Source organism: Myxocyprinus asiaticus, chromosome 40 (assembly GCF_019703515.2).
Source record: "Myxocyprinus asiaticus isolate MX2 ecotype Aquarium Trade chromosome 40, UBuf_Myxa_2, whole genome shotgun sequence".
In the NCBI taxonomy this organism is placed as follows: domain Eukaryota; kingdom Metazoa; phylum Chordata; class Actinopteri; order Cypriniformes; family Catostomidae; genus Myxocyprinus; species Myxocyprinus asiaticus.
The window spans coordinates 26,942,922-26,960,349 of NC_059383.1; the positions used below are offsets into that span (position 1 = coordinate 26,942,922).

The window sequence follows — 17,428 nt, forward strand, 5'->3', positions numbered from 1 at the left end:
CTAATAAAAATTCAAGTGAGATGGAGAAACCAAGCCCCTGTTCCAGATACAGGACATTGTCTCTAAACAGGCTGTGATGTCACCATTTTGTTGAACACAATGTCTGTAGAAACAGGGACTTGAAATTGTCCCACTTTGGAAGACCAAAGTATCGAGAAAACCATTGTCAGCATACATGTGAGGCTGGTCATAGACTTACACAGAGAAGTAGACATAAATTTTATTTACTTGTTCTGTACATAATGGGTAATACCAGCATGGGTGTTAACCATGGGAAATATTATTAACACATGTAAATGGTGTAAGAAAATAAAAGGCACAACTTTTCATTTTGAACCTATGAGATTGCATGAATATTCTGTAATGTGAAACAATAACACTGTAATACTGTTATAGCCTTTCCAAAAGAAAAAAATAAATCTTATGCTTTTGAAACCTTAAGTTATTTGAGCGATTCTAAAAGATAAGGGTGGGTCTATTGCTTAACATGAATGTTTAGCCTTAACTTGATGCTGGGGAAGGAAAACCAAACAGCAGATGAACTAATTTCAAAAGGAAAAAGGAAATAAAAAACAGGAAAAGAGACATGACATGAAGCTGCTTTTAAACTAAGAGGGAAAATCCTCTTGGCCGGGAGGTCATGCACAGAGGCCACAAGCAGGTATTTTTATCCCTTTTTAGAAACATTACCTCTGGTCAAAGTTTTCACACCAGTTTATTCAACACACAGTAAATGCCTGATTCAACAGCTGTCAAAAAGAAATATGATACTGGTTACAGATGGTCAAAACCTAAAAGATGTGTGGAGATACCAAATCATAACTGGGCATAAACCATCAAAGTTAAATATCTTCATGGCCAAGACCTTGTGATTTGAAGTAACAGTCAAGAAGCAGAGATCATAGACTTTACTGACACCAGAATTAAAAGCAATGATGAGTGTAGGGTCAGACACTGAACAAATCCTGAAGAGATGAGCTCATAATTGCACAGGTGAAATTTCTAGCTTGTCCAATGGCATTAAAATTATTTTTTCCTTTCTTCCTCTCAGACCCAATATCACATCACTAAGGTATCACAACTGGATGCTATGATGCTCCACAGGCAAGCCTTTCACCATTAAAAGTTAAACCCCCCCGCCCCAGCCACAACCATCTAGCTATACTATTACTGCAATTTACAGATTTCAAGTTATTATGGCACAAACAAAAAAGGCTACAGTAGACTTGTCCCACATATTCTACTTGTTGAGGAAAAAGACAGTGTAACTGGTTTCTAAGTGGTGCAGTTGTCTCTAAGCAACTACCACAGCAATGAACTATCAGGACTGTTATTTGGATTGTTTAAATGTAACAAAAACAAACAAATTCAATGTGGGAAAAAATTTATATTGGACCAAACAAGTAAACGGTTGGCGATCAAGCCAGAGGGTTTAATCCACAGTTCCAATTCCCTTTCTTCACACACAAACATATTTAGCTTGCAAGTCAATGCTAAAGGCAGAAAACTGGGGCAGCAGTGGCAAGAAAGGATCAAGTCACGACGGATCCCTCATCTCACCTTGGCACAGGTAAAGATGGCCAATCGCATGGAGATATCAGGACATTAAGGGCAGACACAAAAAACAAAACAAAAAAAATACTGATTTGCCTATAACCAGGTGGAGGAATTAAGAACTGTTTGATTTTGGAGCTGTAAGCAGTCAGAAGCCACGCAAATGGTTTGCATGAGAAATGCGCCACGGCTGAGCCCCAAGGCAGACAAGCGTAATACTGGTGGTGACTTGGTGGGGTAGCCAGGGAGTTGAAAGGGTGCTGACAGAGCAAGGCCCCAGTCATTCATTCTCATCTGGGTTTTGGGGGTCCAATATTTTCACATGGGTGAAGGGGAATAAACCTCTTCGGCCGTTTACCTCCCCTTCCCACTGACCACTGATGTTCATCCTAGTCACTTTCACAATGTCGCCCACCTATGGAAAAACATGATAAATTAGATAAGGTCTGAATACAAATAATGCACAGATCTCTTAAAACCTTTTGGGCACACACATAAACTAGACAGGATGTCATTTAATGTAGTATGACAGAAAAACACTACTGGCTTCTAACAAAGCTTGTTCGAACAGTCTGGTTACAAGAATGCCAAACTGAGATTTCATCTACCAGTTAAAATAAGGTAAAGTCAGTCCCACCAGGATTTCGCAGCACTTTTTCCTGATTATTGTGGCCAAAAATGACTGAATTTGCTGCAGCTTTGCTCAAAATCTGCAATACCATTTTCTGCATTTCTTGTGATATTTTGCAGTGAAACCTCACAAATACTCATAGTACACTTGTTTAATATGTCTCAGTGACTGTACAAACGCAATTGCCTGTAATTATTTTAGTGCATAACTGTATATGCAGCTAGCAAGCAAAAACAAATACACACAAAAATGCAACGCATTTAAGATGTGAAACCCGAGATATGGCTAATGAGTTCAATGGACGACCCCTAATTATTTTTATTTTAAAAATTTCTGCCTCAGACAATACAAGTAAACTTTGTTAAGGTTAAAATAGTATAACTAAAATAAAGCTGTAAACTTAAAACACATATGAGGCCTTCCACGATTATTACATCACCTGATCGTGAGCATTTGTTTGAACTGTGATTATCTGAGAGAACTGCGATTGTTGAGCACTTGATATTCTAATCACATCATACTATCCTAATGGGGGATTTTAAAATTATTATAGAAATGGCAATAATGAACATGTTTCATTAATGTTGTTTCTCATTTTCCAGTGCAAACAGTGCATTATGTTAGCACTCCAAATGAACAGAGGCCATCAACAACCTGCACCTCGGGACCATTTAGAGCATCTCCTGAAGAGAGTGTGATGATTAAACACTAGCTGTGATGTACGAAATAAAATCATGATTTAAGATCCTGAATTAAAATCACAAATCGCAATATGTACATATAAAAAATTTAAAATAATTTTTTTGTCCATACTGCACAGCCCTAAATGTGATATCCACATTGTTAGGATTAATATTAAAGGAATATTCCGGGTTCAACAGAAGCTCAATCAACAACATTTGTGGCATAATGTTGATTACCACAAAAATTTATTTTGACTTGCCCCTCCTTTTCTTAAAAAAGAAAAAGAAAATCTGGGTTACATTGAGGCACTTACAATGGAAGTGAATGGGGGCTAATTTTTTAATGTTAAAACTCACTTTTTCAAGTGAAAGTTTAAGCGTTCAAGTCAGGACTTTGACTAGGCCACTCCAAAACTTTAATTTAGCTTCTTTTGAGCCATTCAGAAGTGGACTTACTCCTATTCTTGGGATCATTGTCTTGCTGCATAATCCAATTGCGCTTGAGCTTCAAATCACGGACTGATGACCGGATGTTCTCCTTTACGATTTTCTGGTAGAGAACAGAATTCATGTTTCCTTCAATTATTGCAAGTCACCCTGGCCCTGAAGCAGCAAAGCATCCCCACACCATCACACTACCACCACCATGCTTGAACGTAGGTATGATGTTCTTTTTGTGGAATTCAGTGTTTGAGTTATGCCAGATGTAACGGGACCCCTGTCTTCCAAACAGTTCCACTTTCAACTCATCAGTCCACAGAACATTCTCCCAAAAGCTTTGAGGATCATCAAGGTGTGTTTTGGCAAAATTCAGATGAGCCTTAATGTTCTTCTGGGTTAGCAGTGGTTTTCGCCTCGCCACTCTTCCTGGATGAGTCATCGCTGTGCTCTTGGAGGAATTTTGGAAGGTCGGCCACTTCTGGAAAGGTTCACTACTGTGTTCTCCATTTGGAGATAATGGCTCTCACTGTGGTTCTTTGGAGTCCCAGAGCCTTTGAAACAGCTTTGTAACCCTTCCCAGACTGATGTATTTCAATCAACCTTTTCCTCATCATTTCTGGAATTTCTTTCTACCTTGGCATAGTGTGCTACTGGGTGAGACCTTTTAGCTAATTTCATGCTGCTGAAAAAGTTCTATTTAGATGTTGATTTGATTAACAGGGCTGGCAGTAATCATGCCTGGGTGTGTCTAGTCCAGCTGAACCCCATTATGAATGCAGTTTCATAGATTTGGGAATTTCTTAACTAAGGGGGCAAATACTTTTCACACAGGCCCAGTTGGTATTGGAAAACTATTTTGCTTCAATAAATAACATTATCATTTAAAAACTGTATTTTGTGTTTACTCAGACTGCCGTTGCTTTATGTTTGATTTTGTCTGAATTTTTTAAGAAAATTTTCTTTTATGAGATATACATAAAAACAGAAGCAAATACTTCTTCACAGCACTGTATATCAATTTCAAACAGTAAACCTCTTTCAAAATTCAGTGGCAGACAGATCAGCAGAATGTAATCAATTTCACTGAAACTGAGGTAAGATACAAACAACATTTTCAGACTTATTTATTCTGAACATCAAAGTGTTCGTTCAGAGTTGCTTGTTATACGACGTTCATCGAAGTGCCTTTTTTCGCGGCCTCTTGACTGAGCGCACACTTTCTCTCTTTCCCCACACACGCAGCGGGCATGCAGAGATTGAGGGAGAAATTCAAAGTAAAGGTGGTCAAAATTAAACTGATACGCAAGGTTTAAATGGTAAACGAACACGTAATTTATGACATGCATCCATGTATTCGGGATGGCATTTTGTCTACTCAAGCACTCGGACTAATTACTCGTCAAGTACCCGAGGGACAATGACATGTACATAACTGTTTATATAATAACTTGTCTGACAAACTTCTTTGGCTGCTGCATTGTGTCTTGTTGTTCCAGTGTATCGTTTATTCATTATTATATGCTGTTATAAAATAATCTGTTACAAAATGTACAAAATATTGCATAATCAAAATATAATGCATCATATTTTATCATTATTTGAAGATTCACTGTCCAACTCAATGAAAGAATGTGCACAACACGCGCCTGTCTGTTCTTCCTTCAGGTTACCATAGTAATCTTAGTAAGCGTGCACCAGTTTTTTCAGTGACTGTCTGAACAGTCTATTTTCAAATCACGGTTGGCTTAGCAGGAGACGACATAACCATGGCGTTTTTAATATGCGTTATAAGTTGAAGTTTAGTTTTGAAGGCGCTGCATTCTGTTCCATTTAGCTGCGCTCTGTCTAGCTGTTTGATACACTCGCCTGCTGTATATGCGCTGCTTCAGCACATTGAGTCCACTGGAGGGAGGGAAGCTCACCTCCGATGATGTGTCTGGCAGTTCACACCACCCTCTGCAGTGCTTTGCGGTTGTGGGCTGTGCTATTGCCGTACCAGGTGGAGATGCAGCCAGTCAGGATGCTCTCTTCGGTGCAGGTGTAGAACCGTGTGAGGATGTGGCGGCTCATTCTAAACTTCCTCAGCCGTCTCAGGAAGAAGAGGCGCTGATGAGCCTTCTTCACAACGACTTCAGTGTGGTGGACCATGTGAGTTCCTCAGTGATGTGGACACTCAGGAATTTGAAGCTGCTGACTCTCTCCACTGGTGCTCCATTGATGGTGATGGGACTGTGTTCTCTGTCTTTTCTTCTGAAGTCCACCACAAGCTCCTTTGTCTTACTGACGCTGAGGGAGAGGTTGTGCTCCTGACACCAGTGTGTCAGAGTGTGCACCTCCTCTCTGTAGGCTGTTTCATCATTGTCAGTGATCAGACCTACCACCGTCGTGTCATCAGCAAACTTAATGATGGCACTGGAGCTATGTGTTGCCACACAGTCATGTGTGTACAGGGAATACAGGAGTGGGCCGAGAACACAGCCCTGTGGGGCTCCAGTGTTGAGGGTCAGTGATGAGGAGATGTTGCTGCCTATTCTAACCACCTGGCGTCTGCTTGACAGGAAGTCCAGGATCCAGCTGCACAGCGAGCTGTTTAAGCCCAGAGCCCGGAGTTTCTCATCTAGCTTGGAGGGCACTATGGTGTTGAATGCTGAGCTGTAGTCTACAAACAGCATTCTCACTTAAGTGTTCTTTTTTTCCAGGTGGGAGAGAGCAATGTGTATTGTAGATGCAATGGCATCATCAGTGGAGCGGTTGTTGCGGTAAGCAAACTGCAATGGGTCAAGAGAGAGAGGCAGCACAGAGCAGATGTAATCTCTGATTAGTCTCTCAAAGCATTTGCTGATGATGGGGGTCAGAGCAACAGGACGCCAGTCATTTAAACTAGTTATTTTCGATTGCTTTGGAACAGGCACAATGGTGGATGTTTTAAAGCATGTGGGGACTACAGACAAAGAGAGGGAAAGGTTGAAAATGTCTGTAAAAACACCAGCCAGCTGGTTCGCGCACGCTCCGATGACGCGGCCCAGAATGCCGTCTGGGCCCGCGGCTTTGCGGATATTCACCCGTCGGAAGGATCGGGTTACATCCGCTACAGAGACGGAGAGTGAACTAACCTCTGTAGCTTCGGCCGCGAGAGCTCTCTCTGCGAGGGCGGTGTTATTTCCCTCAAAACGAGCATAAAAAGTATTTAGCTCATCCGGGAGAGAGGCAGCGGTGTTTTTATTCCCTTTAAAGTCCGTGATGATGTTAATTCCCTGCCACATGCTTTCCACATTAGCACCCCTTTACAGACCCCAGTCTGAAACCCTCTGCATTAAAATACCACTCTTCAAAATCTGAAAAGACATTGAGGCAGGGGTTGCATTAACCAAAAATTCTCCATCATTTACAGATTTTTTCAAAACATTGACGGATTAATTCCGAATGCTGTCTGTCATTTTGACAGATAATAAATAAATAAATAAATAAATGTAACCTTGTGCATCAGTTTTGACTTCTCTCCCACTATGTGTGTGTCCTGTTTATTGCCTGGTATTAAAGATGCATTTCGGGAAATTCAATCTGAAGTGGACAGGCACCATCAAAATTTACACCAGGTCATCTTTTTTGACAACTGTGTTGGGATTTGAAATGAAGGGTCTTTGATTTTATAACAGCATCCATCAATCATTACATCAATGTGTTACTGTATGATAAAGCGCAAAAAGTGCTGTATCGTTTCTGCCAATTACACAGAGCAGAATCCTCAGTTATTTTAAAGGAGTACCTGTGTTAACTGAGCTACAGATGTGTGTTTTTCATCTGTGTGACTATGTTGATATAAGGCACGCTGAAAAAGTTCTGTGAACTTCAGCATGTATGCATGCATGCATGCACTTTTCCAATCAGACGATTATTTCCTTGTAAAGTCGCATGTAACAGGAAAAAGTTTTAAAATCTTGTTTTAGCGCAGCGGTTGACTGACAGGTAGAACTTTCACCCTAGGACTCCTTAGTTTTACAACAGTCACTTGAGGAGTCAAAAATCTATTATATATCCACTGTCATGTATATACCATTATAATGAATGCTACACTCCTAAATGCCATAGCACTTATGACGGAAACAAGTATGATGGATGAATATAGACCATGGCATAAATTTTACAAATCAGTCCGTCAGAGTGACAGGTAAAAAAATGTTTCTAGCGCAACCTCTGCATTGAACCATACTAGGGGTGGGCGATATACCGGTAGACACTATAAACCGGTAGAAATTTGGCAACCAGTACACAATATGGATTATCGTCTGTATCTCAGTTACACAAAATCGGCATCATGTGGCAAGAAATATGCACCTCATTCTATTCACGCAACATGAACGCAGTACACATTCTGTCAGAGAATTGAAGGAGGAAGACGGAGCGGCTTCACGTGAGACCGAGAGCACTGAAGAAACAGGGTTCTTCAGGTAATGACAATTTTTTGCGGCCACCCAATTGAAATCTCAGGCCGGCAAAGCAAATTCAACGGCATTTTTTCTCACGACCTAAATATGCTTCTCATCTCACACACGCAGCTGTGTTTCACGTGATTGGTGCGTGCGCTGTCTCTGAAGCATGAAAGTGCACGCAAGTCCAGCAGGCTTCCAGATTGTGCTGTGGACAGGAGAACGCAGTGTGTGTGATCACTCGTGATCCTCAATCTGGTTTCTCTCTATTGCGGCACAAACTTCAAAACTTGCATGACCCTTAAAGTGCTATGGAGGAAGTCATACATCTCAAACCGCGAGAGAGTCAGGCATTCTAACCAACACTGACGAGGAAAACAGCTAAAACAATGTGTCATGCACCAACAATTGTGTCATCTGTCATGCAGATTTTTTAAACTACACATCACCCTTAATAAAATTCAGTTTGAATGATGTTAGATATTAGAAAACAAACCAGATTTGCCTTCAGATATTCAAATATTGTCAACAGAGATGACAAATCATTAAGAGTGTAAAGTTTTGTTTGGGGTGGGGGGTATTTTTGTACTTCTAGATTATTTCCTTTGTTGCACTACTTTCAGAAGATGTCAAGTTTTTTATAATAATAATACTAGTCAACAACATCAGACTGAAATGTGAAATTTAGCATTGTGGTAAGGTTGATTACTATTATTATTATTTTTTTTTTTACTCTATGTTTGTCAAGTTCCAAATAAAGAGAACATTTTTTAAGAGGAAGTAGTTTTCATTTATTAAGTATTTATTTAATTGACTGTATTTTTCAAAAATAGGCATTACAATATGGATGTTTTATATATAAACCAATTTTTATTGATTTAAAAAAAAAAAAAAAGTAACTATATTGTGATATATATCGTTATTGTGATACAAAATTTGTGATATCGTGATATAAGATTTTGGTCATATTGCTCACATTGCTCATCCCTAAACCACACTAAGCATTATAAAACTTTTAGATGGCCCCCCTTGGTTGATTTTAAGACTGATTTTCACTAGACTCTGCATTATAATGCAGACATGCTTCCATTTTCTCAGAATGCTTAAAATAGCTGTACTCAATCAGTTCATTTTGCTTTAGGCCATAACATACTCAGAGTCATAATCCTGGTTTCCATAAACAAGCTGCACTCATACGTAAAACAAAGCAGACAATGAGAAAATCTGAAACAAGGCTGAATGAAAAACATAATCGGCATTTGATCCCATCCATGAGTTTCTCTGGAGTTTTTCTTTCCTTGCTGATTCAACAGACATGTTCTCAGGTTGACTAAGGCATAGGTTATGCTTCTTTTAACAAATGGACAAGATCTTACATGCAGAAACAGATGTAGGTGTGCTGGAACATGTCAGGTGGGATGACTTTAAGCGTGGATTTCCACTGTAAACCCTGAACAAACCAATTCTGAATTCTACGCTGTATTAGGCTACTCTAGGCTCAAAACAGTGTCCTCCCAATTCTAAGTGATCTGAAAGGGACAGTAGCTGGAGGGGCAGGAGTCTCTGTGCTTATTATGATGTTGCAGTTATCATTAGGGTCTTAAAAACAGAGTCCCATTTAGTACATTTGAAACAATGTTTCAGCTTTCAGCTATCAAGTGGTTCCAAAAGAGATGAGCGGCCAATGCAAATCAATGGATTTAACAGTTACCTTGAAGAGGAGCAACAAGTAAAATACCACTTTTTGTAGGTAGTGTACTTTATTCATCAGAAATCAGTTAATGAATTTACAAATGAATGCGGAGCATATCAGTCTTTTTTCACAAATTAGTAAGTTAATTTTGCATTAATAAGTTGATAGGTCTGCTCGAAGGAAAGTCCCTAAGAAATGTAGAACTGAGCAAAAAGGACAAGAGCTGACAAGTGTGTCATCAAGAGAAATTATAGTAATCAGCACCATCTGACCACTTTGGGAAATTGTAATGAAGGTTAAAATAATGTGTATTCTTTTAAATATATTCACTTCATGAGTAAAATCTTGTGAACCACAGAAAAATAGCTCCATTAAAGGAATAGTACACCCAAAAATACTCATCATTTACTCACCCTCAAGATGTGCATGAATTTCTTTCTTCTGCTGAACACAAAGATTCTTAGAAGAAAATCTTAGCTCTGTTGGTCCTCACAAAGTGAATGGGTACTAACATTTTGGCTCCAAAATGCTCCAAAAGCACTAATAGGCAACATAGCAACTCCAGTGGTTAAATACATATCTTCAGAAGTGATATGATAGGTGTGGGTGAGAAACAGATCACTATTTAGGTCCTTTTTTACTATCAATCTCCACTTTCACTTCCTTCTTTTGTTTTTAGCAATTCACATTCTTAGTGAATATCACCAACTACTGGGCAGGGAGGAGAATTTATAGTAAAAAGAAGACTTAATTATTTATCTGTTTCTCATTCACACCTATCATATTGCTTCTGATTATATCGATTTAATCACCTGAGTCTTATAGATTACTTTTGAGGCTTTTGTGTGTGTTTTGGAGCAACAAAATTTTGGTACCAATTCACTTACATTTTGAGGACCTACAGAGCTGAAATATTCTTCTAAAAACCTTTGTGTTCAGCAGAAGAAAGAAAGTCATACACATGTGGGATGGCATGAGGGTGAGTAAATGATGAAATAATTTTCATTTTTGGATGCACTGCATCTTCTATTCGTATAAATCAATGAACAGAATAGATGGCAACAGATTTGGCCTTGTATGCTGCTGACAGAATGCAAATAACTTTTAGTTAGTTAGTAAACTGAATTAACTGAAAATATGTTTTGTAACTGGACACAAGGTTGCCAATATCATTCCTGGTAAATAAATAAATAAAAAAACATTGGAAATGGAAACTACACTCACAGAGTACTTTATTAGGAACACTGGTGCCACTACTTATTCATACGGTTATCTAATCAACCAACTGTGTGCCAGCAGTGCAATGCATAAAATCATGCAGATACAGGTCAGAAGCTTCAGTTAATATTCACATCAACCATCAGAATAGTGAAAAAATTTGATCTCAGTGATTTCAACTGTGGCATGATTGTTGGTGCCAGATGTGCTGGTTTGAGTATTTCTGTAACTGCTGATCTCCTGGGATTTTCATGCACAACATTCTCTAAAGTTTACTCAAAATGGTGCCAAAAACAAAAAACATCCAGTGAGCAGCAGTTCTGCGGACGGAAACGCCTTGTTAATGAGAGAGGTCAACGGAGAATGGCCAGACCGGTTCGAGCTGACAGAAAGGCTATGGTAACTCAAATTACTCCTCTTTACAATTGTAGTGAGCAGAATAGCAGCTCAGAATGCACAACAGGTCAAACCTTGAGGCGAATGGGCTACAACAGCAGAAGACCATTTTGGGCACTTTGTTAGGGCCATAGTGTTCCTAATAAAGTGCTCAGTGAGTGTATATCTATCTTGATATCATTCTCATTTATTTATTTGAGCACATCTACTTGCAAATGCATCATGCTTTTGAATGGAATCCATATTTTAATAGGTACTGGCTCCAACACATACTGTACTCACAGACAATAATGTCTAGATTAATCCCCATTTGACCCTCTGGGGTCGACGTTTTTTTCCGCGTAACAGCGGAAACAACTTAAAATACGCCGTCATTTTTGGGCATACAGATAAGTGCAAGACATCATTAGAAACTATAAAGGGTCTACTTTTATTTGTGTACACTCACAATAACAAACCCTTGTGCTTTTGTAAAATAAAGAAAATAAACAGGGTGTGCTTTCAGTCGTCTCTGTCTCCGCGAGCATCTTTCTGAAACACGTCACAAAAATGAAGTGAAATTCCGCGAATACTTATCACGCAAACATATGAATGTTTAGATTATATTTTCACTAGTGTTCATGCTGCCTCATTATCATCAACGTCACTTGTGCTTGCAAATATCTGTTTGGGTGTAAATGTGTCAAATGTGCTGTAAATATTCCCATATTAGAAAATCAGCATATTAGAATGATTTCTGAAGGATCGTGTGACACTGAAGACTGCAGTAATGATGCTGAAAATTCAGCTTTGATCACAGGAATAAATTGCATTTGACAATATATTCAAACAGAAAACAGTTATTTTAAATTGTAAAAATATTTCACAATCTCACTGTTTTTGCTGTATTTTGGATCAAATAAATGCAGCCTTGGTGAGCAGAAGAGACTTCTTTTAAAAACATTAAATAATCTTACAGATCTAAAACTTTTAAATGGTAGTGTAGGTCTAAAGTTTTTAAAGTACAGTCTTTATGTAAAGAAAATGTATAGTCAGATTATTTCTTTTAACTTAAACTTGATTTTGTGAATAAGCTACAAACAATACATTCAATCATTAAGTCTCCTCACATTCATTCTCTCTCAGGGGAGGGGTCTTTGTCTCCTCAGGTGTGAATCACATCAATATTCATGATCATCCACGCCTCCTCGCATATGGCCTAACACTAAAAGTGTCTTACAAAAGTTAAAAGCAAAAACTCTAGGCTACAAGATCCAGTTCTCAAAAGTCTTGTGAACAAATGTTTAGTATGTGACATATGGCCTTATTTCAGTGACTTACAATTTTTTTCATAAACCACACATAAACATTATTTTCTCAAAAATACAAACATGTACATACATGTTGTTCACATATTATTGTAGCCCAGTTTGTGCTGAATACAGTGTTCAGACTTTAGCCAATAATATGTTTTGAAGCAACTGAAAAAAGCACAAATGTCAAGGCATGTCAAAACTTCTCCAGGGCCCAAAACACCCTCAGACCCCAGAGGGTTAAAGGCCTTGAGATCATGTGTATTCATTTCAAACAGATCTTTTCAATGATTTCAAAACTTGCAAGCTTCTCCAATTATTTTTAAGAATCTATACAAGTCTTTTCAACAGTTTATTATCCATGAGCAACCATCACCAATAAGAAGGCCTAAATGGAATCTATGGAATTTTTGGGGGACATTTTCTGCGCTTATGTTGTTGGAAAATCTGAAGAATTCTAATGAATTTGAATAGTAAACAAACTGTGGTAAAATCAATATGTGTTAAACTCAACTGAGAACTCAAGTCTTAATGACTGCTTCATACATTTTCAAATTAGCTCAAATGTTTAATACACAAGCACAGGCAGAGCTGGATGTGTGGAAATTTGTGAACGATGCGTGTCCTAATTCTATGGAAATTAGTGATCAGAGATTTCTGCAGAATTTTGAGAACCTAGATTTTGTACAGGCCAGATTTTGTAAGCAAAGACCGCACTACCCTCACAAGCTACTACTATATCTAGTCTCACCCATCTAGTCTCTACCGAACAGTAGATAAGAGATATTTTTAAATGCTTTGTAGCCATTCTTCTTTTTTAAGTACTTTGTCAAAAAAATCAATAGTCACTATAATTTATATTTGCAATATTTTTCAGTGTCGAAGTCACAAAAGAAAGAACCTACCTCTAGTGCCAAGGCAGTCTTGTCATATGCACAGGGCACTCGCTTCTGGATAGCCTTTGCCATGACAGGCCCATTCTGCATTGAAGGCAGGGGGTTGATGACAGCACCTGGCGTGACAGGGGGAAGGGGAGATGGAGTCTGAGGCTGGGCATAGGCATGTGAAGGCTCCGGGATGCCATAGCTATTCGAATTGCGTGAACCATGACCAGGATGACCAGGGTGAGGTGAAGACCTCATCAGCTTTTCTACATAGGGAACAGGAATCATGCCTTCTCGGCCTTCCTTGTTCTTGGCGCTCCACCATTGCTCCTCAGGCTTGTCCAGAATAATCAGGATTTCGCCCTTCTTGAAAGGAAGGTCTTCAGCATCGCTACCAGTGAAGTCATAAAGAGTTCGCACATACTCCTGGTTCTCATCTCCGAGTCCCCCGGCAGGCTGAATGAGACCAGTGGTTAGAGGGGTACTGGGGTACCTATAGTTGAAGAAACCAGGCATAAGGATTTTAAACATTTGAGGCTTCAGAATTATATGCAACACAAATGAATGAGATTTAGATTTTTATCAGCAACAGTCTAAGGAGAAATGGTTGAATCCACTTTCTACTAGGTAACTGCTATTATGTAAATTTCAATCCACTACTTAAAGGAACAGTTATCCCAATTTATTTACTCACCCTCATGCCATCCCAGATGTGTATGGATTTCTTTCTTCTGCTAAACATGTATGAAGATTTTTAGAATAATATCTCAGCACTGTTGGGGTATTCAATGCAAGTGAATGGTGACCAGAGCATTAAAACTCCAAAATGCACATAAAGGCAGCATATAAAGTAATCCACACGAATTCAGTGGTTAAATCCATGTCTTCAGAAGCAATGTGTTAGGTGTGGGTGAGAAACAGTAGGGCTGTAACGATCCATAGACCCAGATAGATGCACTGATCCAATGTTATTGATACAACGCGTAAATATCGATATAGAAATTTTTTTACGATTTTTTATTTTAATACTCTCATATCAGCCATGAGCATACGCATTTCCGTCAGGCGATGAAGCAACGTTATTACATTCATTTGACTTTGAGCGCTAAATATGCTTTTCATGTGGGACATATATGTGCACGGGGTCTTTGAAGCCAAATTGTGCTCTGTATCAGTGTAGCGTGCGCACGCGTCAAACGGGCTTCCCACGAAATGCGAGCGCCATTGACAGGATCCGTGCAAGCGCATCAACCGGCCACTCCTTAAAATGTGAACTCTCGTGACAAACGCAGAGCGGCTCCCATGCACGATTAATTCGGGCTTCCATCGATATCGTTGTGTATGCGACCCGTTTGAATTATACATGAGAATTTGCTATTTTAAAGTTCCATGGAGAAGTTCAACCATGTGAAACATCATGACAACGCCGACATTCTGAACAGCACTAACGAGGGAAAGAGAAACACCTGCTCAGCACCAGCATCAGTTATAAGACTTTACGCATTACACATCAACACCCTTACTAACATTTATCCCAGTTAACTGTAACAGAATTTTTCATTACAACTGTGGAAGTTGTAGCCAAGAAAACCACAGATAGCACAGATAGTTGGAAACAAGTCATGGGTATGTAAGTACTTTGAAATGGACTAAACCAAAAATTAGCTGTCATCAAACGAGTGATGATCACTTACTGTGACTTTATTTTTTTATATTATTTATCTTTATAATTTTTTTCAACATCTGAAGTAACTTATTTTGTTGTGAATGTCCCAATGTGTATACAGAGAGCTTAATAAAATAATAAAATTATATTTTGGTTGCATTTGAGGGCAAAATAAATTTTATTGTGTAAAGTAGGCACATAATATCAGAATATCGATTGCAGGCCCCTGAATCGAATCGTGTCGCGGCAGACTTCGAAGTATCGGCAAATATCGGATCGCAGGTCAAGAGAATCGATTCATGATTGTATCGTGATGAAACATCCGATTTACACCCCTAAGAAACAGATCAAAATTTAAGTCCTTTTTTTTACTATAAATTCTCCTGTGTGCCCAGTAGGTGGCAATATGCATGAAGAATGCAAATCATCAGAAACAAAAGAAGAACTCTTAGGAGAGAAGAAAGCGCTTAGGAGGGCTGGTGAAAGTGTATATAGTATAACTATCATATCGCTTTTGAAGACATCGATTTAACCACTGGAGTCGTATGGATTACATTTACGCTGCCTTTATGTGCTTTTTGGAGCTTCAAAGTTCCGATTACAATTCACTTGCACTGAATGGACCAACAGAGCTGAGATATCTTTCTAAAAATCTTTGTTTGCGTTCTGCAGAAGAAAGTTTTACACATCTGGGATGGCATGAGGGTGAGTAAATGATAGCGTATTTTCATTTCGGGGTGAACTATTCCTTTAACGTGCACTTTCACATGTACAGTTCACTTCCTGATATCTTTCATGAAAATGACTGAATATCTCTGTATTGCGCGACTCAATAAGAACATTTTAAAAACATAAACATACAGGAAGGAAAATAATTAATGGGAATTACATTTAGGTTCGACTATTATCTACTGAATATGAATGTGAACGGACTGGTAAATTAGAGGAGGGGAAAAGTTCACAGGAAGGTTAGATTGATGTGCCAATGCAAAGACGACAAAATGAAGTGCTTACCTTGGTGCAGGCTCTATCAAGGTGGTCGTATCCAGATAATGTATTTTATAAAACTCCAAAAGGGCAGGTAGATTATCAAACTCTTGGTCGCCTATCTTGAATCTCTTGTTTGGCAAAGAATTGATGATATAGTGAGACAGTTTGGAGTTTTCGGACACTGACAGTACATAGTCACCGGGACAGGTGGACGAATCTCGCACCAAAAACGTCCCGTGTCTCTGTCCCTGTAACCTATTCTGCGCCTCCTGTCTCGAGACCTGCCCGAAATACCAGCTGGCTCTGTCCAAGGAGTCGAATCGTGCAGACGACATGTTTGGTCGGCAATAAATACACCTGCACAACTGATGAAAACGAATAAGCGATCAACTAAAAAGGCAATTTTCGATTCTTATGTAAGCTAGTAGTCGTTTCTTGAACTCCAGTCAAATCCAAGGCAAGCCAAATCGACAGTCCTACTGAACCGCAACCTGACGTTTGACCAGACAGGCTGCGACTGGCGCCAACCAACTTTGATGCATTGCTAAAATTTTCCAGCAACACAAGAATCGCGGCGGGCTCAGAACAGGTTAAAACAACCGAAAAAGTTAGCAACGAACCCCAAAAACACGTATTTGGAATTTAAGTTCCCCTTTCCGCTCTCTCTTCCGTGAAAGCAGCAGAAGCTTATGAAACAATATAACGCGTTAGCCAGCTAGCCGTCTTCAGCCACCGTCCGCACAAAGATGAGGGAAATATTTCCGTATTATGTTAGTAAATCGCTCTGCATGACGATTTTAGGCGACATTGGGTAGCTGCGTCCAAAAACGAGTCCTCGTTCGTGTATTAGACCAAAGTGCAGCAGAGTTTTGTCTCTTATTTGGACTCCCAATAGACTTCGAAGCCTGTAACAAAAATGGCGGCCCGCAACACGTCTCCACACAAAACGAATTCACAAGTAAAGTGAATTCTGAAAAGTTTCCCGCTTCACACGTTGCTCCCTTTTAATACGTACGACTTTACCACCCGACCGAAAATATATTTAGTTTGTTTCCTGTGTCTTCTGTTCTTTCCCAGCGTTAGCGTACACACCGTCTGAGAAATGGCGTCTGGAGGGCGGATCTGAGCGCGCTCCCGCCCGGTCTGTCTGATCACCGTCACAAACGCCTTGAGCGGCTGTTACTTTAAAGGAAGAATAAACGAGTGTCGTGCCCAAACGCGGCATTTCAAATCCTGTGAACCGAGATAATGAAGCAAATAACTCAACGACGGGTCGAAGGAATATGTTGGGCCAGTGTGAGCAATAATGTATTAATGTGAATGTTGCAATGTGCTGTAGTTGTGGGCACATTCCTATCTCCCTGGATGAGTTATTTTGTTTGTTTGTTTGTTTGTTTTTGTTTTTTGGGATGGCAAAGTTCACTCACCTTGTTCACATCTGGGGAGCTGTTTGTTGTTGACATAGGCTGTTAAATTGCATTGCCTAAAGCCCTAACATGAATGAGCACAAAGGTAAAGACAGCATAAAGAGGACACTCAGGGCATAAAACCAG

At 39.4% G+C, this 17,428-nt stretch overlaps 1 protein-coding gene across 1 annotated transcript; it reads right to left on the bottom strand.

The window, feature by feature from the left end:
- Positions 1 to 204: 204 nt before the first annotated feature.
- LOC127430741 (crk-like protein) lies at positions 205 to 17,020 on the bottom strand. Its single transcript, XM_051680762.1, has 3 exons — positions 15,900 to 17,020; positions 13,241 to 13,712; positions 205 to 1,969 (listed from the first exon to the last, which is right to left on the bottom strand). Exons 1-3 carry the CDS (start codon positions 16,208 to 16,210, stop codon positions 1,835 to 1,837), a joined length of 918 nt encoding a protein of 305 aa, XP_051536722.1. The 5' UTR covers positions 16,211 to 17,020; the 3' UTR covers positions 205 to 1,834.
- Positions 17,021 to 17,428: the final 408 nt, after the last annotated feature.

What these genes read in the sequence shown, in the direction of transcription:
- LOC127430741 (XM_051680762.1), bottom strand. Translation starts at nt 16,210, where the DNA reads ATGTCGTCTGCACGATTCGACTCCTTGGACAGAGCCAGCTGGTATTTC. An exon ending in TTGATAGAGCCTGCACCAAG is followed by an intron (nt 13,713 to 15,899) that starts GTAAGCACTTCA and finishes CTTCAACTATAG; the next exon opens with GTACCCCAGTACCCCTCTAA. An exon ending in AGACTGCCTTGGCACTAGAG is followed by an intron (nt 1,970 to 13,240) that starts GTAGGTTCTTTC and finishes GTTTTTCCATAG; the next exon opens with GTGGGCGACATTGTGAAAGT.